This window comes from Tenrec ecaudatus, chromosome 11 (assembly GCF_050624435.1).
Source record: "Tenrec ecaudatus isolate mTenEca1 chromosome 11, mTenEca1.hap1, whole genome shotgun sequence".
Classification (NCBI taxonomy): Eukaryota; Metazoa; Chordata; class Mammalia; order Afrosoricida; family Tenrecidae; genus Tenrec; species Tenrec ecaudatus.
Window position 1 is genome coordinate 106,482,546 of NC_134540.1, and position 20,878 is coordinate 106,503,423.

At 53.8% G+C, this 20,878-nt stretch overlaps 2 protein-coding genes across 3 annotated transcripts in view; one reads left to right on the plus strand and one right to left on the minus strand.

Moving 5' to 3' along the window:
- The window catches only part of STK24 (serine/threonine kinase 24), a 130,565-nt gene extending 118,477 nt beyond the window's left edge, over window positions 1-12,088 (plus strand). Inside the window, exons 7-11 of the mRNA XM_075563475.1 lie at window positions 1,258-1,403; window positions 3,586-3,709; window positions 4,638-4,706; window positions 8,385-8,521; window positions 11,053-12,088. Coding sequence (XP_075419590.1) covers window positions 1,258-1,403; window positions 3,586-3,709; window positions 4,638-4,706; window positions 8,385-8,521; window positions 11,053-11,089 — 513 coding nt within the window. The 3' untranslated portion in view covers window positions 11,090-12,088. The remainder of the gene's footprint in view (window positions 1-1,257; window positions 1,404-3,585; window positions 3,710-4,637; window positions 4,707-8,384; window positions 8,522-11,052) is intronic.
- Window positions 12,089-15,574: 3,486 nt separating this feature from the next.
- FARP1 (FERM, ARH/RhoGEF and pleckstrin domain protein 1) overlaps window positions 15,575-20,878 on the minus strand; it is a 345,779-nt gene continuing 340,475 nt past the window's right edge. For both annotated transcript variants that reach the window (XM_075563476.1, XM_075563477.1), the window contains exons 25-27: window positions 18,997-19,104; window positions 18,405-18,556; window positions 15,575-17,024 (exon numbers count right to left, since the gene is read on the minus strand). In XM_075563476.1, coding sequence (XP_075419591.1) covers window positions 16,943-17,024; window positions 18,405-18,556; window positions 18,997-19,104 — 342 coding nt within the window. In that variant the 3' untranslated portion in view covers window positions 15,575-16,942. The remainder of the gene's footprint in view (window positions 17,025-18,404; window positions 18,557-18,996; window positions 19,105-20,878) is intronic.

The window sequence follows — 20,878 nt, forward strand, 5'->3', positions numbered from 1 at the left end:
GAGGTAGATGTTTTTAAAGTGTTCACGGTGTGTTATTAGTGTGTCAAGGGTTTTATGTGTCTGTGGTGCTGTGAATTCTGCATCATGACATGTGCTTCCCGCCCCCAGCGCATACGCACGCACCTGGTACGTCTGGCTGTGTATCTCCTGATCACACTGCATTTCTAGGGTCTCCTTGTGTGTCCCACACGCGCCTCCCCGCCAACCCTAGATGGCTGAGGCGAAGGATGAGAGGTGCGCTGGCATCCCCGTCGCCTGGACGGGCAGGCAGGACTGCCTGACGTGACCCTGACCTTCCCCAAGCTGGGGTTTCTCAGTCTTGCGGTAGAGAGGGGTGTAACCTAGCTCATGCTTGTGTGTGCCTGCCTGTTCTCACTTTGGGGAGCACGCTTTCTGAACTTGGCATTGCCCTCCTCCAGGCCAGAGCAGCTGGTAGAATTCAGATGCTCTGCTGGCCGTGGCCACTCTGAGACAGGCCTTGGGCACAGCCCTCACCTCCACCCACATGGGAAGGTGCAGCCCTGGGAAGCGGACGTCTCTGTCGTCAAAGCTAGTAATGAAGAGACTCCTAGTGCCTCTCCAAGGAAGCCTGGATGCACAGTGGTGTACGTGTTGGGCTGTAGACGTCTAGTCCACAGTTCGAAGCCCCTGGCCGAAAATCACCAGGTGAAAGATGGGCTTTCTGCTCCATAAAAAGTTACGGTCTTGGAACCCACAGAGCCCCCCTGCTCTGCCCTTCAGGGTCAATATGAGTCATAACGGACTCACTGGCAGTGGGTTTACTTTTTCTTCTTGCTCCTCTGCAGTTGTCACTTGTAGATGAATTCTGGCTAATATGTTTATTATTTTAATTTAATCGTTTTCATGGGGTCAGACATTAGTGTACAGTGTTCGCCAAATGACACCCCACAGCTTTCTTTGCTCACCAGAATTCGGACTGGAAGAGGTTTCAGAAAGGTGGGGAGATTGTGGTCTCTTGACTGGATCCCCCTGAAATTGTAGTAAACGTGTTTTTCTGGAGGAAATTTTCTTATCACCTATAGAGTATAAAATCCCCCCCAGCCCCAGCCGGGACAGCGAACACCACTTCCCCTCTCTCCTCCCAGTTCCAGTGACGGAACCACAGCTGTTGTTTGATGGAGTCGTGAGGGACTGAGCGTCGAAGTCGAGCTCCGTCCTTGCACGTCCCCGTGGCCTTTGAGAAGGGCTCAGTTAGAGTGGTCGCCTGCATCTTACATGGAGCTGCTTGCTTTCCAGAGACCCACTGCTAAGGAGCTATTGAAGCACAAGTTTATCATACGCAATGCAAAGAAAACCTCGTACTTGACCGAGCTCATCGACAGGTACAAGCGGTGGAAGGCTGAGCAGAGCCACGACGACTCCAGCTCCGAGGACTCCGACGTGTAAGTGAGCCTGGCCCAGCTGGGCTGGTCTCTTCTGTGCTCCAGAAACCCCATTCTTTCTGGGCGGTCACTTTATGCACAGAACATGAGGCTGTTTATTCTCACCCAGAAACCCCATACGGCAGAGCTGTGAGCCAGCACTGACTCTGGCCGTGGGTTTGGTTTGGTTGTTCTCAGCTAGTACTTTATTTCCAAGAGTTTCAGCTTCGCAAAGAGCTCTGATCACGGCATTTCTAGCTTGCACCTAGAAAGAGGGTGCACCGTTCCATGTAGGGAGGATCCAGTCCCAAATAAGGGGAATGTGGCATTTATATGAGTTGTTTGATGTTCTGAATGGTGGAATGTGGAATAATGGAATGTGGAAGCTGAAATGATGACCGGAAGGTGAGCCCAAGCCCAAGAGGTGTGTTCTGCAGGAGGGTGGGTAGGCCTGGCCAGCGCAGGCTCCGACATTGTGGGTCACGGGACAGTGGGATGGCCCAGGAATGCAGAGCCATGCCAAAGACTGATGACCTGCTTTCAAAATCCTCCCCCATGCCCACAAATAGCCCTGGCTCCATCTCAGCCGAGACCGACCCCCCTCCCCCCCACCTCCAGCCCAGTTACCATGTGAAATATTACAGTGGGAGTACTGCCCTGTCATGCCCTAGCCATTGTGTGTTAATAGAGGGTGTCATCTTTGGGACTTCATGCTCTTTCAGTGTGCTGAAATCTCTACCCATTTTTACTATTCGATGTTTGGCTGCTTGTATGCGAATTGACTTGTTCTTTTATTTATTTTTTAATTAAATACTGTTATTGGGGCTCTTACAGCTCTTATCACAATCCATACATTCATCCAATGCGTCAATCACATTTGTGCACATGTTGCTGTCATCATTCTCAAAGTGTTTTCTTTGATCACAATGATCTACATATAACCCGTTAAGTGGGTGGAGAGAGACGTCAATCAGTGTAAGGCATGAACAAAATACAAATAATTTATAAATTATCAAGGGTTCATGAAGGAGAGAGGGGAAAACTGAGCTGATGCCAAGGGCTCAAGTAGAAAGAAGACATTTTGAGAATGATGATGGCAACATATGTACACATGTGCTTGACACAATGGATGGATGGATGGACTGTGATAAGAGCTGTAAGAGCCCCCAATAAAATGATATAAAATAAAATAAGTGAAAACCTGAATAAAGAAGAGGTCTTCTTGTGCAGCAGATTTGTCTAAAGCCATGTCTTTTGATCTCTTGACTCCTGCTTCTGTGGCATCGATTGTGGATTGAAGCAGAATTAAATCCTCAACAATTGTAGTCTGTTCCCCATTGTGTTGTCCGTTGGTTCAGGGGGGATTTTTGTATCTTGTTGAGGATTATGATCCACACTGAGAGCTGCAGCCTTTGGTTGCCACCAGGATGTGCTGCCAGTCTCCCCTGGCCTGAAAGGCAGAGCTGGGTCATCACCTGCATATCAGAACTCGTTAAAGAGTCTTCTTCCCGTCCTGTCCCGGTGCTGTGATTTCATGGAGCTTAACCTCGCAGACATTTGCTCAGCATGCAGATTGATCAGTGTGGTGAGACGGTGCACCCCTGGCACACACTGACGGATTTTAAACCAAGCAATGTTCCCTTGTTCCGTCCAAACGGCCGCCTCCCTCGTGGTCCTTGTCCAGGTTCCATGTGGGTTGTGGTGTTCCACTGAGTGTAGGGGGCACCCCCAGGAAACTTGAGGGAAGTGGGCTAGAGGAGAAGCCGTGCAGGGAGGATTTCCCCTCCTAAGGTAAGATCCGGGAAACTACTCTCATTGACTCATGCTGAGCCTGCAGGGCAGAGTACAGCTGCCTCTCTTCTGCCCCCTCCTCCCCAAGGTGTCCTAGCCCATCATCTGTCTGAGAGCAGAGGCCTGGTCTCTCTAGTGGCTGGTGGGTTCACGCCACCACTTATCCCACCAAGCCAGCAACGAGGGAACCCAAGGGCGGAAGGTTGAGGGATAAGAGAGGCGTGGGGGCGAGGGGCTGGAATTGGGTGCAGGAAGAGGGGTAGGTGGGGTGCAGGTTATGTGGGGTTGGGACGTGACCTGGAATTGGAGAGTTTCTCGAGGGTTGAGGTGGGAGTGGGAGAGAGCAAGGTGGCTCCCGGCGGTCCAGGGCTCGCAAGCTTATTCATGGAATTCGCTCCATTTCTTTTTTAAGGGAAACAGACGGCCAAGCCTCCGGAGGCAGCGATTCTGGAGACTGGATCTTCACGATCCGTGAGAAAGACCCAAAGAATCTTGAGAACGGAGCTCTTCAGCTTTCGGATTTAGAAAGAAATAAGGTACGGGCTGCTCCTTGGCGGCGTGACAGGTGGAGGGACGCTGTCGGCCCTGGAGCCGCTGCTGCGCAGAGCTGCGCGGAGTCTCACAGGACGCCGCGGTGGGACTTAAGGGGCCTGCGGTGCATTACCCAGAGACCCAGGCCCCGGTTCTGTAGGGCCCGTGCCTGCCCTCAAAGCTTGCTGTCCGATCGCACTTTCCTGCCTGGCTCGGTGCGGGGCCGGAGTGGAGCCACGGGTGTCACGGGCGAGCTGGCCTGGGGGACTTTTGATGTCACTGCCGGCGCGAACGTTAAGGGCCTTTGAAATAGATGTGCTGTGCTTGGCGCTCACAGGACACTCCTGATTCTCTGGTAGCGCATTGTCTGTATGTGAAACGACCAGCCATGCTTAAAAGCACGCGCGGTGCTGTCGTGCGTGGGGCTCCGTGGACCGGAGGGCTGGCCCCGGGCTCCCACAGGCCCTGCTCTGACTGACGGCTCCAAAGTCACTCCATCGAGTCCGTTCCAACTCGTGGCGACCCGAAGCCCGTGTGGAAGTACCCCTTGGGTTCCGAGGCTGTCGGCCCTGGGGGAGCGGAAAGCCCTCTTTCCCCTTCCAACTGCTGCCCTGCCCTGTCGCGGCCCAGCCCGTGGCCCCCAGGCCGCAGGGACCTCACGTGTTTGGAGGGGGCTCACCCTAGCCTCGGAGAGGCGGCTGGACTATGCAACGCCCTCCCGCCTCCAGCGCACACACCGGCCCGGTGCACGGCACCCAGAGCACGTGGGCTTTGCCTGTCGCTGTGCATCAGATTGTGCGGTGCCGCCGCCTCTGCGCAGGAGCCAGAACGCATCCTAAGGGGGCAGGTGGAGAACGGGCTTTACGCTGGGAGAGTCCAGATCTGAAGTTCATTGAACGTTAGTGACTTCTAATCTTTCTCTCTCTCCTGAAGGTAAAAGACGTCCCAAAGAGGCCTTTCTCGCAGTGTTTATCCACAATTATTTCTCCTTTATTCGCTGAGGTAAGGCACCTGACTGGCTGACTTTGGGGTGGGGTGAGTGGAGAGCCCCTCCCGTGAGGATGTCATATTCCTAGAAATGGGGATCACGAAAGCCAGCTGGCTGATTTCACCTAGCAGCAGGGTGATTTCTAACCGCGGCGGGGCTTCTTGATACAGAGTCTGCAGCCAGGTCATCCACCTCCAACAGATGATCCCTGCTCCGTGGAAACAGGCTTACCGTATATGCTCGAGTAGAAGCCGACCCGCATATCCCCCGAGGCACCTAATTGTACCACAAAAACTGCATTGAGAATGTGCTGAAAACCTTGGCTTATACTCGAGTCTAGACGGTATATCCTAAAGGAGGCAACAGATGGCCCTGGAGCCTGAACACGTCCCTCTGTACCACGGATGTTACTTCTGTCTTCCTTCCCAGTGCCTGGAGCTGCCAGTCACTCCATAGGGCCACTAGGCACCAGTGTGGGCAGATCTGGAGAGGTTCAGACAGCTAAACATTCGATTACTAGCCCAACGGTTGCCTGTTGAAGCCCAGCCAGAGGTGCCTGGCAGAGGACAAGCCTGGCACACTGCTTCCGGGAGGTCCATCCCTGAAAACCTCATGCTCAGTGCGCTCTGCTCTGCGCATGCGGAGGGCCTCAGAGGGGACCCACGCCCGCATGCGCAGGGTGTCCCGGTGGCCAGGATGCTTTCTGTTGCTGTAGTTACAGAGGTTTGCCCTCTGCTTTAAAAGAATCAATCAGGCAATTAGAAAAGGGCATGCCTCCCATTTGCCTAAAGTTATTTATTTAAATACTTTAATTAGGGACTCTTACATCTCTTATCACAATCCATACATTCATCCAGTGTGTCGAGCACATTTGCACATATGCTGCCATCATCATTTTCAAAGCCTCCTCTTCCCACGTGAGCCCCTGATATCAGATCCCCATTTCTTCCCCCTCCCTCATGAACCCTTGATAAGTTATAGATTATTATTTCCATATCTTACATTGTCCTCCGTTGCCACTCACCCACTTTCTGTTGTTTGACCCCTGGGAGGGGGTTATATGTCGTTCCTTGTGATCAATCCCCCCCCCCTTTCTTCCTCTAATGCTCCTGGTATCTCTACTCATTGTTGGCCCTGAGGGGTTTGTCTATCCTGGATTCCCTGTGTTGTGGGCTCTTAGCTGTAGCAGTGTGCATGTTCTGGTCTAATCCAATTTGTAAGATAGAATTGAGGTCATCATAGTGGGGGGAAGGAAGCACCAAAGGACTAGAGGAAAGTTGTGTGTTTCATGGGTGCTACACTGCACCTGACTGGCTCATCTCTTCTCTGTGAGGGGATGTCCAATTGTGTACAGATGGGCTTTGGGTCTCCACTCTGCACTCCCACACCCCCCCAATTCACCTTGGGTATGGTTTTGTTCTGGGTCTTAGATGCCTGATACCTGATCCCATCAACACCTCATGATCACACAGGCTGGTGTGCTTTTTCCACGTGGGCTTTGTTGCTTCTCAGCTAGATGGCCACATGTTTATCTTTAAGCCTTTAAGACCCCAGACACTATATCTTTTGATAGCCGGGCACCATCAGCTTTCTTCACCACATTTGCTTATTCACCCATTTGTCTTCAGCCATCATGTTGGGAAGGTCGTAGGATGCTTAGTGAGGCTTAATCAAGGGCGATGTAGCAGCGAGGAATTACTATGCCCGAATGAAGGCTAAACATGATGGTGGGACAAGAAGAAAGTAAAAGGAAATAGATGAAAGAACTAGGAGGCAAAGGACATTTATAGAGGTCTAAATACAGGCATGTACATACGTAATTATATATAAAACAAGAGGGAAATAGAACTATGTACTCAAAACATGTATATGTTAAGAATTAAGGTGGCAGATGGACATTGGTCCTCAAGTACTCCCTCAACACAAGAACGCTTTGTTCTAAAGTTATTTTTTATTGGGTACATGAAGAAACTATTGTGAAATCACCATTCAGCACCCACCTTGCAGTCATTTTTTCCCTATTAGTTCTTCTTCGTACACAATAACTCGGAACTCCCTGTGCCTCCTGGGCGTGGCTTTCCCATGCTCCTCACTCGCTCGCTGCTGTGTGGGCGCCGACTCTCACGGCAATGTGTGGCAGCGTAGAACTGCCCCTTCGAGTTTCCGAGACTGTAACTCTGCATGGCAATAGAAAGCCTGGTTTATTTCCCTTGGAGCGGTTAGTGGTTTCGAACTGCTGATCTTGTGGAGAGCAGCCCAATGTGTAATGCATTACACTGCCAGGGCTCCAATTCTCATAAAGGCTGGATCATAAGGGACGTGCAGACTGGTCACTCACACACCCAGCCTCTCATTCTTTGGGCGGCCAGCACAGCCTGAGGGCACGGGGATGCCCCAGGGGAGCTGCCTGCTTTCTGTTGGGCCGGTGGGAGCAGTGGCTGCAGAAAATGGGTGGGAGGGCTGTGCTCTGCTGAGTCCTCACTCTGTCCCCGGAAGTGCTCCAGTCCTGGCGGTGGCACAAGCGTCTGGGCGCCCTAGACAAACACACGAGCAAGTCTCAAGGTCAGCTGTGCCGCACGGGAAGATACGGTTCATAAGGAACAAAAGCTCTGGGAAGTGCGGGAGGAAATGGGCCTGGCTGCCGGGACTCGGCCTTCCGTGGTGTTGCTCCATGGGCCACATTTAGAATGCAGAAGGAGAAGCCATTGCTTTCAGACCGAGACGGGTTCTGGAATTGACCTGATGCGTCTTCACAGCAGCCCGTGATGTTTTGTACAGAAAGGGGCTCGGGAGGTGGCCCAGAATGGGGGGCCAGGGGCCTCTTGCTCGTGCTGCACCTTGACGTGAGCAGCGCTTCCTTTGGTCATATCCCAGGCCGGGGCTTGGAGTGGCTCCAACCTTGAGCCAGGGGCCTGAGGAGCCGAGGTGCCTGCAGGACTCCGCCAGCAGGGACCAAATGGATTCCCAGAGTTCAGGGCTGCCTCCCACTGGCCAAGCGTCTGTTGATAACCCTGGACAGAAAGGCTGTTTGCTGGGTGGAGTCCAAGGTCCAAGCCGCTAGCACCAGGCGCTCCGACGGAGACGGCCCCACTGCAGTTTCTGTGTCGGAACCGGAGCGGAAGGACTTCTGGTGGGCTCGGACCCTCAGGGAGGAGCTGCCCGCCCTGCAGGCTTTCCAAGGTTACACCTCTGCAGAAGCCGATGGCTACAGCTCTCTTCCACAGAATGGCTGGTGGAAACCCCGGCCTTTTGATCAGCAGCCTCACTAACCGGCCTCTTGTTTTTCCCGGTCTATAAACCCGAAGAGCCAAACGTACGGCCATCAAGTGAGGGCGACTCACAGAGCCCCTCTAGGGCAGTGTAGACCTGCCCCCGTGAGAGTCTGAGACTGCCGCTCCTTGCAGGAGTAGGAAACCCCATCTTACGCCATGGAGCTGCTGCTGGTTTCGAACTGCAGACCTTGTGGATCACAGCCCAAGTCGTCGGGCTCTCTCCCTGTCTGTGGAAGATGATAACGGAGGCCGTTTCTCGCTAGACTGTTCTCGGAGTGCTCTGCGGAGCTTTTCCTTGGCAGCAAGCAGCAGTGGCCCGTGGCAGAGCTGGGCTGTCAGGCCCCCAGGCTGCCTGCCCAGGGTGTGTTAGACTCCCGAGGCTGTGAGTTCACGCTGTTCTTCGCGGTTGTGTCTTTGCAGTTGAAGGAGAAGAGCCAGGCGTGCGGAGGCAACCTGGGCTCCATAGAGGAGCTGCGAGGGGCCATCTACCTAGCGGAAGAGGCCTGCCCTGGCATTTCCGACACCATGGTGGCCCAGCTTGTACAGCGGCTCCAGAGGTAACTGCTTCCCCAGGACCTTCCCTGGGCTTGGGGCGTTTTCACAGGCACCAGAACCCAGCCGTCTCGTCCTGGGGCTCTGTTCTCGGGCCGTCTCGACCTCCAGCTCGAGCAGACTATCCTGGCACGCCGCTGGTGTGGACCTGGCCACGGAGGGGTGTGCCCTGCCCCCAGCACGGTGACTCCAGGGGTCTGCCTGCCCTGCACTGGGCAGCCCGGTTAGCTGGAGAGTCCATTGCTCAGCCACGTGTCTGTAATTCTCTGTGGGGGTTTGTACTTTCAAGACAGGTGTCCAGCCAGGCCAAACCTGCCAGTTCCGTGCAGTAATTGAGAGCGATGTGGGGGTGCTAAAGGGCAGTTCACCAGCCCCGAGCAGCCCAGTCGTCGTGTGAGAGGATGTGCCGGGGCATTTCCGGCAGCTTTGCTGTCGTACTTGCCGGGGCTGGAGTAGCCTGGACTATTGCACATTCCTCCAAGTGGCTTCCCCTATTGCTCCCTGTTAGTCCGTTTTCTCTTCCTCAAGGACAGTTGGTGTCACTTCTCTGTGCCCTGTTCTGTTGTCAGTTATTTCTCATTTAAAAGAGCCAAATAAATCGCCCTAGACCAGAAAGGGTCTCTTATGTGAGATGTGTTTGTGGGGCTTTCTGCTCCCATGAACAGAGTCCCAGAAACTCAGAGGGCAGCAGTTTTACCCTGCCCTGTTGGGGGAGCTATGAGCCAGCATTGACGCGGTGCGGTGACTTTGGCCTTAGGGCTGTGGATGTCGCATGTCAGCCAGGCTGCCGTGGCAGTGCTCTGACACCCGCGGCGGCGCCTGGGTGGGCCATAGCCCATGTTTTCAGAGTCCTGACGAGCACCCCCCCCCCCCACAAAAGCTCTCGTTAGCCCAGAAAATGCAATGTGCATCACAATATAATTTTAAGTTGTTACCACATTTTTTGAAAGTGAAAAGAAACAGGTGAAAAATAGTTTTAACTGAACTCTCAGTATGTCTGTCCAAAATCGTATCTAAAGTCAATATGGAGTTTATGTTTTGTACTTAAGAGCTCAGCTCAGTGTTAGTGCACTGGACATTTGAGGCAGGTACCATTTCTTTGTCCCTGTCTCTCGTTTCTTTCCCTTTCCTGATGTCTCTCCTCTGGCCTGCAAAGGGACTCGGTGGGTGGGGTAAGGAATGTGCTCTCTTGTCCTTGGGGGCCGCTGAGCCTCCCTGGAAGTTCCTTAGGCTCTTACGTGTCCCCCACAGATAACGACACCAGGGCCACCGCAGCCATGGCTCAGGCTTTTAACCAGTTGGTGCTCAAACTCATCAAGTTAGAAACAACCACCACCACCACCAGCAAGCGCCAGCTTCTACCTCACATGCTTCCAGAGTCTCTGGGGGTGTCAGTTTGAATTCATGTGTGACAGTTCCCCCCGTGAGTTAGTCATTTCTGTTTCGCGGGACTTTCTGCTAAAGCCTGTTTTCCAAGAGGCTCGTAAGCCATCATTTGATCTCCTGAGGAGCCAGGTGTTTTGGAGTCTGAAAGAGGAGCTGCAGGCTGCGTGTTTGAGACGAGCCCATTGCTTCTCCTCCTCAGCCGCCTGCTGGCCACCAGCGAACATTCCATCCCCCCCTGGGGTGCCCTGGTACCGGGTGGGCTGTGCATTGCAGTAGGCAAACACCAGCCACTCCACCAGAGAAAGAGAAGACTGTCCCTCTAAAGAGTTAGGTTTGGCAGTCTACACGGGCACTAGGGTCTCATAAGTCAGAATCCACTGCCATCTTGTCAGTCCCAATTCAGAGATCCCCTTTAATACTGAGTAAACGGTCACAGGAGCAGACAGCCTCATTTTCCTCCCACAGAGTGGCTGGTGGGTTTGACCCACCAACCTGGCAGTTAGCAGCCCAACACTGATGAACCACCAGGATGCCTCTGAATTCTGACAGCGCGGCAGAACTATTGGAAAATAGAAGGAATTAGTCATGATGTTACCACTGGCCCAGCCATCAACTCCTCTGGGCATTTCCTTTGATAGTTAAATATAAATCATACTCTTACTCTGTTTTTTAAAAAACATCTGCAAATCACAGTGCATGTGTAGGCTTGTGTGTATTTTCCTATTGTTTCATAATGTAGGAAGTGTCTCACTCTTTCATTCCATTGGCTGCAATCGGTGGAACCATTTCTCTGCTCGGACTTCTTACTTCCCATTTGTTCTCATGACAAAAGACCCAGGAGACCTTTGGGCGGCAATCATGGTTCGTTCCTTCTTTGGGAGCACATTGCTGAGACGGCTCTGTGACGGGCATGCATCTGGATAAACCTGGGGGTGCTTGTGCCACCCAAAAGGGTTTCCCGCCCTCCTGCGCCTGCAGCGCATTATGTGCGCCTCTCTGGAAGCTCATTGTGCCGCCGAGGAGAGATTTTTCAGCTTGTGTTTTACAGTTGTACAGTTGTGTTTCCGTGTACAGTGTTGCTTGCATGGTGCAGACATGACATTCGCTAACCTCTCTCTCTCTCCCTCTCCCCCCCCCCCCCCTTCCTCAGATACTCTCTTAGCGGTGGAGGAACTTCTTCCCATTGAGATTTCCTGCGCGGATGAGGGTTTTTGTTTTGTTCTCCTTCTTCCCTTCTCCTTTTTAAAAGTCAACGAGAGCCCCTTGCAGACCCCGCAGAAGAGGCGTGCGCTGGCAGGGCGCCCCCGGAGCCTCGGCGCCTTGGGGACAGGCACGTCCCTTGCCGGATGAAGACTCTCGGAGGGGCAGAGGGCCGGCTCCTTCCAGCGACCATCGGATTTTATTGTTTTTAATTGTACCCATAGTGCACCCATTCCAGGAAAGTGTCTTTGCAAACAGAACCCACCCTGAAATGTATGTTTGGGACTTGACAAGGCAACTGACGGGTGAACCCTCAGGGACCCCGCTTCGCGCGGGGGCGCCCCGCGGGGGCGGCTGGCGGATCGCTGTACAGACTTGTATATAGTGTCGTTTTTACAGACCCCTCTGGCGTGCCTAAGAATCACGGTGTACACATTGGCCAAGTGCTTCTGTAGATAAGTCGGTGGAGTAAATATTTGACAGGCCATAACTTGAGTCTATTGCCTTGCCTTTATTAAACATGTAAATTTTGAATTATGTGACCAGTGATTTGGGTTTTATTTTGTATTTGCAGGGTTTGCCCTGAATAATTATTAATGCCCCTCCTATGGAAAACTCCTGTTTGTACCTCAACAGATGCAAATTTTCCTCATTTGTCCTCTCCCTTCCCCTTTGGTACACTTAGAAGTTGACTTCCTTTTATTGTTATTGTTTTGTTTTTTCATTGATGGTACTATTTCTTAGCATTTTAAATCGGAACATATCTTGCCTCATGAAGCTTTAAATTATTACTTTTCAGTTCCTCCCCGATGAGGCGCGCCCCTTTACCGTTCGTTTTGAATCGTGCTCCTGCCCACCCCGCGCCAGCGCGCCGGCCTGGTCTGTACCACTTTCTCTCTGTTGAGCCTTGTCGCCAGATCTGCATAGCATCTTCCCCGCCTCCAAACGGCTGAATGCTTACACCAATAAATTTTATAACACACTTACTTGGCAAACTCCTTGATGTGTCTCTTCGCGGGCAAGCGCGCCTGAAGAGACGTGTGCGTGTGTGTGTGGGCGTGCGGAGACACGCCAGAGGACGGAGGACCAGGTGCCCGGCTCAACATGCTGACCCCAAGCATCTTCATGTGCAGCTTTTTACAAAACTGACCCTTGAGAAAATGTGGCTGAAGGCTGCTACTGTGTAAAGATTGCTTTACATCGTCCCCGGGACCTTGTGTTACAGGTGGTTCTTTCTTTTTCTCCCCTTTTAAGCCACCCATGTCTCTCAGGCTGTCACCAGGGTGGCTGTGTTTTTCTGGGCCTGCTGCAGGAGCTCGCTGGCCTGGAAGCGACCTGTTGGTTTCTGGCGCGGGGAGTAAGGGGTCAGGTAGCCCGTCTTGACTGCCTGGTAGAACTTGAGCCTGTGAATGGTCTCGCGATTCCTTTGAGCTGTTCAGGCACCTCCTTGTGGTTGCGGAGCCTGCCCTTGAGGGAGGAGACAAGGACTGGTGGGAATTCCAGACAGAGGGGGAGCATCTGCCGGCCTGCAAACTTACAGGGGGGAGGGCCAAGGCTGGGCCAGAAAAGTGTGTGATGGCAAGATCAAGGAGCTGGGCTGCTAACCACAGGGTCGGCAGTTCAAACCCACCATCCTTTCTGTGAGAGAGAGGCTGTCTGCTCCCATGAAGGTTACAGGCTTGGAAACCCGCGGGGACAGTTCTCTTTTGCCCCTGGGACTGTCGGCCACCAGAATTGACTTGACGGCGGTGAGCTTGGGTTTGGCTGAGTCGATCTGAATTTGGTGTTGGAAATAGATTTGGGTCCAGGTGTTAACTTCTAGAAGGGGATACATTTTGACCTGAAGAATCGAATTGCTGACTGCTTACTGAATGCGTTATCTTGGAGTAAGAAATTAACTTGAAATAATAAAATGTAAGGTTTAATTTTATTTTGTTTCCAGAGACTTGTGTGTTGGGGTGAGATGAGGCTTTCTACTCCCATAGAGTCACACTCAGAAACCCGCAGGGCAGTTACAAAGTTACACGTCGTCTTTTAGGGTCAGCTATCAGTTGGGATCCACTCGGTGGCAGTGTTCTGTTTGGAATGAGGCATAAACCAAAGGTAACTTTTGCTCAGTGTAGGAGAAAGACTTCCTTACAGAAACTCAGCGTTTGCTGCTGTCTAATTTTAAGGAAGCCAACAGTGACGATAAAGCTTCTGACTTACCAAAACTCAAACTCAGTGCCATCTAGTCAACGGCAACTCATAGCAGCCCTTCAGGGCCGGGCGGAACTGCCCTGCCCGGGTTTCTGAGACTTAACTTTTTAGAAAGCCTCATCTTCCTCCCGAGGAGCAGCTGGTGGTTTCGAGCTGCTGGCTTTGTGGATTACACCCTAACATGTAACCACTGTCCCTACCCCCACCCCCGGACTCCTTTTAGAGTTTGTCAAGTTGACCGGTGGACTGTGAGACCAAACTTGGGATGCCGAAGTCAGTCTCAAGTTCAAGTAGCTACGATTATGCTGCCTAGGGGCCCACACCCCATTCGAAGCACGTTGGTGTGCTACCAGAAACTCCGCAGGCAGGCACGAGGCCAGTGGTTTCGCCTCCTGTGAGGATCGGCAGCGTCCTCTTGAGTTTTAGAAGCATCTGCTGTCGAAACTTCTGCTGGGGGGTGAGGTTTGGATTTTGCTCTGTACAAAGGATGTGTTGGGAGGGGGGGAAGGGATTCTAGTCCAGCCTTTTCCAAGGTGGGTGACACTGCCCCCTGGGGGTCAGCCGAAGGATACCTACACTCTATCTTGAATGAAGGACTGTAAGGGTGGAGGAACGAACTAAAATTAAAATTCTCTCTGGAAAAGGGATGGTCGGCCAACCAAGCCGGGAGCCTGTGCTCTAGCCTCTGGGCCCAGGAGATCTGGCTCTTCCAGAAATGTGAGCCGTGGCCTATGCTTTCTCACGCTCTGTCTGCACCGCCTGTTGTGGCCCCGGCTGGCGTGGTGTGCACTCGTTACTGGCCCCTCGCTCTGCTCTCCAGTTGGACGTGGCTTGTGGGCTCGTCTGGCTTTTGTGATGGAGCCAAGAGCCGCATCCTGGACCCCAGCATTTCTGCCTGTCAGTGTCCAGGGCAGCCGTGTAGTGTGTGTGGTCTGTAAGCACTTTGGGATTTCTTTCTTTAGAAAACATGGCTGCTGTATGGGAGGGCATTATAGGCGCCTCGTGCTCCGCAGGCCCCCAGCGCTCACCAGAGGTGCGTGTGTGGGGAGGGGGTGTCTGAAGCTCTGGCCGTCTGAGCAGAATCAAGTTCCCACACGGTCTTACCTCTTTTCTTGTGTGTGCACAGGCAGGGAGAGACCGACAGTGCCGCCATTCATACCGACGCCGCGGACTGCCGTGGCGGTGCCGAGTCGGGCTAACCCCACGGTCAGCAGTTTGAAACCACGTTGGCTGGGTCACAGGCTCGGCATCGACACGATGGCGGTGAGCCGGCACCATGAAATATGTGGAAATCCTAACCCTGTCTCTGTAAATAGGAGCCCTGGTAGCATTGTTTAGTGTTTCACTGCTAACCAAAAGGTCAGCGGTTCAAACCCACGCTGCTGCTGGAGAAAGTGGAGGCGCCTGCTTCCTTGGGTTCTCAGCGTGGGGCCGTACTGTGAGTGGGCCGGGCTCTCGTAAAGATGACTCTGGATGAGACACCCAAATACTAGGGACAGATGAACACCACACAATCCCCGCCCCGCAGATTCAGACGTCAGCCTCTGATGTGGGCAAGTACACAGCCGTGTTCATGGCAAGCCACTCGTGGGTGTGTGTGTGTGTGTGTGTGTGTGTGTGTGTGTGTGTGTATCTGTGGTTACAGCAGCACTGGGAGCAGAGACAATAAAGTCCAGATGGGCCACATCCCTGTAGGAAGGTACAATTCAGGAGACACTTCTGTGGTTATAGCTTGATAGGGAGACCGCTTTGCAGGAAAGGGGGCAAGTAGCAACCAGGACGGGGTTAGCAGCCCTCGGGTCCGGCAGGCTCTGCAGACGGGAAAACGGCCCTCGGCACAGATCAGAACCGCTCATGTCTGGCAAGTGGTTCCGAATCGTTCAGGAATAACGAAGGGGAGCACCTCACCCCCAAGTCTTTAGGGGACTTAAGAGGTGACTGACACGCCCTAGCCTGCCGAGTACATGGCATCACGACCCCAGGGGTTTGTCTTACCCTGGGGGTCCCACTGTGATGACTAGGGTCTGCCTTGTCACAGGTATGGCTCCGCCCCCGCCCACAAGCCTGCTCTCCGCAGGAGCGGCCCTGGCCTCGTCAGATGCTCACTGTCCCGTCCCGCTAGGGATGTGCTTTCCCCCGGTAGCTATCAAGGTGCAGACGCAATACATTTTCCTGACAGGTGCTCCTGACCTTGGTGACTGTTGGCCCTCAGACAGACACAGACACAGACACACACACACACACAAATAAAGACGAGAGACGCTTGTTTTGCCTTCAAACTTCAGTATGCTGGATTGTGGCGTGAGGTATTTTTATTCCCTTTTGTTAGTACTCAAACCATCTTGGTACAGAATTGTAAGGCAAATCGACCAGTCCCCAGCTCTGCGTCGCGGGCGAGCACTGCGGGGTCGGTCTCCCTCCTGGGTCGAGCTCAGACTTGCTGCAGAAAGGACCTTCAGTCCCGCGGAAATAGCAGCCACCCCCAGCACCAGGCAGAAGAGGCAAATGCTTTTCGACGCGTGGGCCCAAACCCTTGTCGGAAACCAAGTCCCCGGGGTCACCCGACGGCCGAGGTTGTGCACGGTCTGTCACGCTATTGATGACCCCATGCCGGGGGGGGGGGTGTGTATAAAAAGAGAATGTCGATATTTGAAGACAGGCACAATGTATACTACTATAAACGCTCACTTGGAAACCACAGTTGCAGTAGGGAAGGGTGTGATGGCGGGCGCCTGGGGACTACGTACCATTACTTGATATAGTATTTCTGCATCCACATAGACTCACAACAACTCTCCGTAACTGGACAGATCACAAATGGCCCTGATTAACGACATACAGATTTTTCCCCCATGCTCGTGAACCAAACAGCAAAACACCACGGCTTACTCTCTTCCCACGGCCTACACCTCTCGCGGGACAGTGACGGCCAGACCGCTGCACCGCCCGCCTGCCGCTCGCCAACACAAGACGAGTCTGCCACGCCGCCGTGCCAGACGCCCCACTCGAACAACTTCGTCAACTTGCGCCAAGGAGGGGGGCGGGGTCAGCGGGGCACGGCCCCAAGGTGGAAGGTCATGAGCTGCAGGAGGCCCCTGCTCGGCTATTATTATAAAAGTAGAAAGACTGGAAAAAAATGAAATCCGAAAGTGATCTCATCTGCTTTAAGACGGAGTCGTGTGTGTATTGCAGTTGCTGGAAAATGCACATTCTGTTTGTTCATATGCAACAGCCTGGTAGATCCAGATAAGAAAGGTCCCTTAACGCAGAGAGCACATGCCCTGTCGGTTGAACGGACGCGTCTGCACTGCCTCGACGGTGCCGGCGTGGAGGGGACATGTCACTTGGCACTATAGTAATGATAGTGCTTTAATACTGGCACAAGCTTCGTTAAAAACAAAAAACCAACCCAAACCTGGAAAGCCATCACAGCCCACCAAGAGAGTGAGACGCAGATCAGAGGCGGGATGCTTTCAGAGGAGGCCAGCGGGGAGAGGACAACGTGAGAAACGGGCTGTGGGGACAGAGGAGAGCGGGTGGGCGGGCAGCTGGGAGACCGGGTTTCTGATTTTTCAGAAGGGGTGAACTTGACTAGGCTCCAATGATACAGAAGGAAGTCGGGGTCTCCTGGGAAGCCGCCATCAATACACATGAGATTCTTTCTGACTTAAGAGATGGGTGCGTGCCGCTGAGCTGGTGGCGCTTCGGATCACCTCCATCCACCTAGAACAGAAACGTACGTGAGAGCCCGTCGGTCACCTCAAGAGGCTTGGTGCTCCTTCCTACCAAGCACTGTGCGCTCTCTGGCCTGGCTCGGGGTGGGCCTTTTAGACTTTGGAGAAGCCGTGCGCCCTTCCCCTGCATTCCCTCTACCGAGAAAAACCTGCTGGGGCTCCATCTCCATGGCTACAGGAGAGGGGCCCTGTTTGTGGCCCAGCAAACACTGGCCAAGGGGCTTCTCTCTCGAGGCCTGGCTACTGTTCTGTCTGTCTAGAGCCGGTGTCCTCAAACTGCGGCCCGCTGAGAATATGTATCTAGCCCGCCCGGTGTTTTTGCCCCATTTTTTTAAACTTCAAAATAAGGTATGTGTAGTGTGCATAGGAATTTGTTCATCTCTTTAAAAAAAAACTATAGTCCAGCCCTCCAGTGGGTCTGAGGGACAGTGAACTGCTGATCCCGTTTTAAAAGTTTGAGGACCCCTGGTCTAGAAAGCAGTTGCTAGGACCCCTCTGTCCTCCCCAGTGGCTTCACTCTGACAACCCGTAACAGCAGTGAAGGGCTTAGGGGCCTTGTCTCCAGGGACACTCATGCTGGGCCGTGAACGTGAAGGCCTGCATCATTTTGCTATTACTTCTTGGTTAACAAAGACAACGACTATTCTTGGATTTTACCATTTAAGACACCAGGCAGGTTGTCTGTCTAACCATTTCAAATGGGTGAGGAATGTCCAGCCCGTGGGCCATGGAAGGCCCCGAGATCCTCGGCACCTGCTGATAACCCCACACACCTCACCAAAAGCAGCCGTTCCAGCCATCCTATTAGGGATGAGTTAAATGTTGGACCCAATTCAGCAGGCGAACAATATGTCCGGTGAACAACGTTCTCAGTATCCAAATGAGCCCCTGGTCTAAGACAGCGCCTAGAAGCGCTAGGTGGTTCCCCTAGCCATGATGGTCTTTGGAGAAATGTAACCCCTTGCCCATAGTCCGATCGGGAGTATTAATGAGCACCCGCAGACTGTTCATTGGGTAGGTATTCTTGGGGGCTTTGCTTTATGACAGCTGTGAGAAACTGCACTCCTCCTAACCCGTGATCGGCAGCTCTGTGGGAACAGGCCTGGCCAGAACGTGCTGTGGGGCAGGCAGCGCGGTCACCATGTGCTGGGAATGGCGTGAGCTTTGAGGTGTGTGTGTATGTACCTGGCTGGTTGGGACTGAGGGACCCGAGAGACTGAGGTCGCCTCTGATGACAGGTGTGCTTGGTCCTGCACTGTCTGCAGCCGCAGCTCTGTGAGGAGCCTTCGAGGAACATGAGCCGGGACAGCCTGGGACCAGGGTGGCTCTGCCGGACGCTGCCCGTCCAGGGGGGCAGGAATACACCTACCTCTCAAAGGTGTATTCACTCTCCGCCCTGAAGTAGTACACGTGGGACTTGAAGTGCAGCTTGAACACGTAGTCTTTGTGGATGTTCTCTGACTCGGAGGGAATGGTGAGAGAGTACCCCAGCAGAGGCAGGCTGGCGAGGGGATGATTGTCCTGGAGCGGGGACAGAAGGGGGCTTTGGAGAGGCGGCCTCAAGACACAGAGCCTGGCTGCCTGCCTGCCTTTTGGGGAGCAGAGGCTCTGCGCCTGCAACCACTCACAGCGGTCCAGACAGGGAGTCCTGGCAAGGATGGGAGCCATCAAGTAAGTGACGCCTGTGTCCCTTTTGTCCAGTGGGAGACAAGGCCCTTTCACAAGGGGATCGTGCCAGCCCCCGTTTAGAGAGATGTGGGTCTCTGGTAAGCAAGGCCTTGCTTGCTCCGCCGGTCTGTGGCAAGTGTCCGGTGGCTCCTGTCCCTGGCTCAGCAGCCCCAACCCTGGGAGGCCTTGGCAAAGGTCTCCGTGTAGGGCGGGTGCTCTAAGGATTTCCCCAATGCCAATGCGCACCCCCCCTTCCCCGCTCTGCCACCCACGTCACCTGCACCCGCACCCACCTGGTGTGATTTGTAGAAGAAGAGGCAGAAGTTGGTGAACACCACCCACAGCTTCTGCCACCCGTTGCTGTTTTTGAATTTCCTCAGCAGGTTCCCAGACAACTGATTCTGAAACACAAGCACACGGGGACACTCCAAAGCTATGTGGCGGCCCACAAACCCCACGGAAGGTCAACCGGGCTCCTGGGAGGGAGCAGTTCCACAGCCTCATTCTCAACAGCCTGCCCCCTAGTGAGCCCAGGCGGACTCTGCCCCTCACACGGCCTGGTGTGCAGCAGAATGCTTCCTGCCCGCGCAGCAGGCTGGTGGAAACAGTAGACAGGGCCCTCCGACACAAGCCTGTCCGCACACAACTCCACATTTGCCATGGCCGCCTGGGTGCTGGAGGGCAGCTCAGGCAGAGAGCCGGAGGAATGCTGGCACACGGCCACTGCTGGGGGGATGCCAAGAGCATCACTTGGAAGCTCGCACCCCATCGCGTCAGTTCCAACCCACAGCGACCCTACAGGACGGATTCTGAGGCGGCAGCTCCTTACAGGAGCAGAACACCTCCTTCCTCTTTCCCCGCGGAGCAGCCGGCGGTCTCTGCTGCTCCTGCTGTTTAGCAGCCCAGCTCGTCCCCACGGGGCCAGCAGGACGCCTTTCCTTAGGCACAGACGCAAACCCTCGCCGAGCCTCCGAGACCCCTCAGTGTGGGAGACCAGTGACAAGGCCTGTGGGGTACAGAAAGATTTCTCCCAGGTTGTCCCCCCAGATAGGTGCCAAACCAGACGCTGCTTGCTACACCAGGGACATGGCTGTACACTTGGAGGCCAATGCTAGGTCAGAGGCTATTGTCCCTTATCAGCCATGGAGAGCAATCAGACTGTAATAGTCTGCCCCGCCCTCCTGAGGGCCCACTCCCTTCTGATAAGGATGGTAGATTGCTTCCCTGAAGGAGAGCCCAGGGAGGTCACGCCCACCCCAGGGTGACCAAGGTTAGGCTGCTAGCTTGAGTCTGGAGTCTGCTTTTGTCACATGTGTACCCCTAATCCCTCCCCTTCCTATTACATGTGTATCCCTAGCCCATCCTCTTCCTGTGACGCGCATGCCTGTTGTACAGCCCCGTCCTCTGACGTGTGTGGGTACCTGTAATCACGCCTCTAAGTATAGATGGACCTTGGCCAGAAATAGAGACTCCTGCCCTCTTTGCCCATGCTGTGCGCGGCCCTGGCCGCTGAGATCATGGCCGTATAGGAGCGGAGCATGCTACCATGAAATGTGCCTGACTCCTCGATTTTACTCTCCATTCTCTATGACTTTACTATCATCTTTGTATATCAAAACCATAGAGTGGCGCCTACCGAACCCGTGATAGTGTGAGGGGCTGGTTTCCCCCACAAAGGCCCGCTGACAACGTGTAAGATGACGGCTCCCTGGGCCCTTTATCAAAGGTAAGCCGCCAGCTGAAGTGCGAATGTTGGCATTTCTGTGCCATCATGCCCGCTTCGCTGTGGGATTTCCGAAAAGCACCGTGTGCTACCCGTGCTTGTCTCCGAGGCAGCCTCACACACGCCTGGCTCAGACTAGACCAGCGGTCCTCAACCCGTGGGTCGCGACCCCTTCGGAGGTCCAGCAGTAGCAAAATGACAGTTATGAAGTAGCAACGAAAATCATGTTATGGTTGGGGGGCTACCACCACATGAGGAACTGTATGAAAGGGTTGCGGCATTAGGAAGGTTGAGATCCACTGGACTAGACTGATTCTCAGAGCTTGCACGTGCTGACCGGTGCAGGTTGCCAGGCCATCCTTCCGTGCGCCTCTGGGTCTGGACGTTGTGCCGAGACCTGTTCAGCTTCAGAACAACACTCAAGTCTCATGGACAGGTAGCTGCAGCACAGT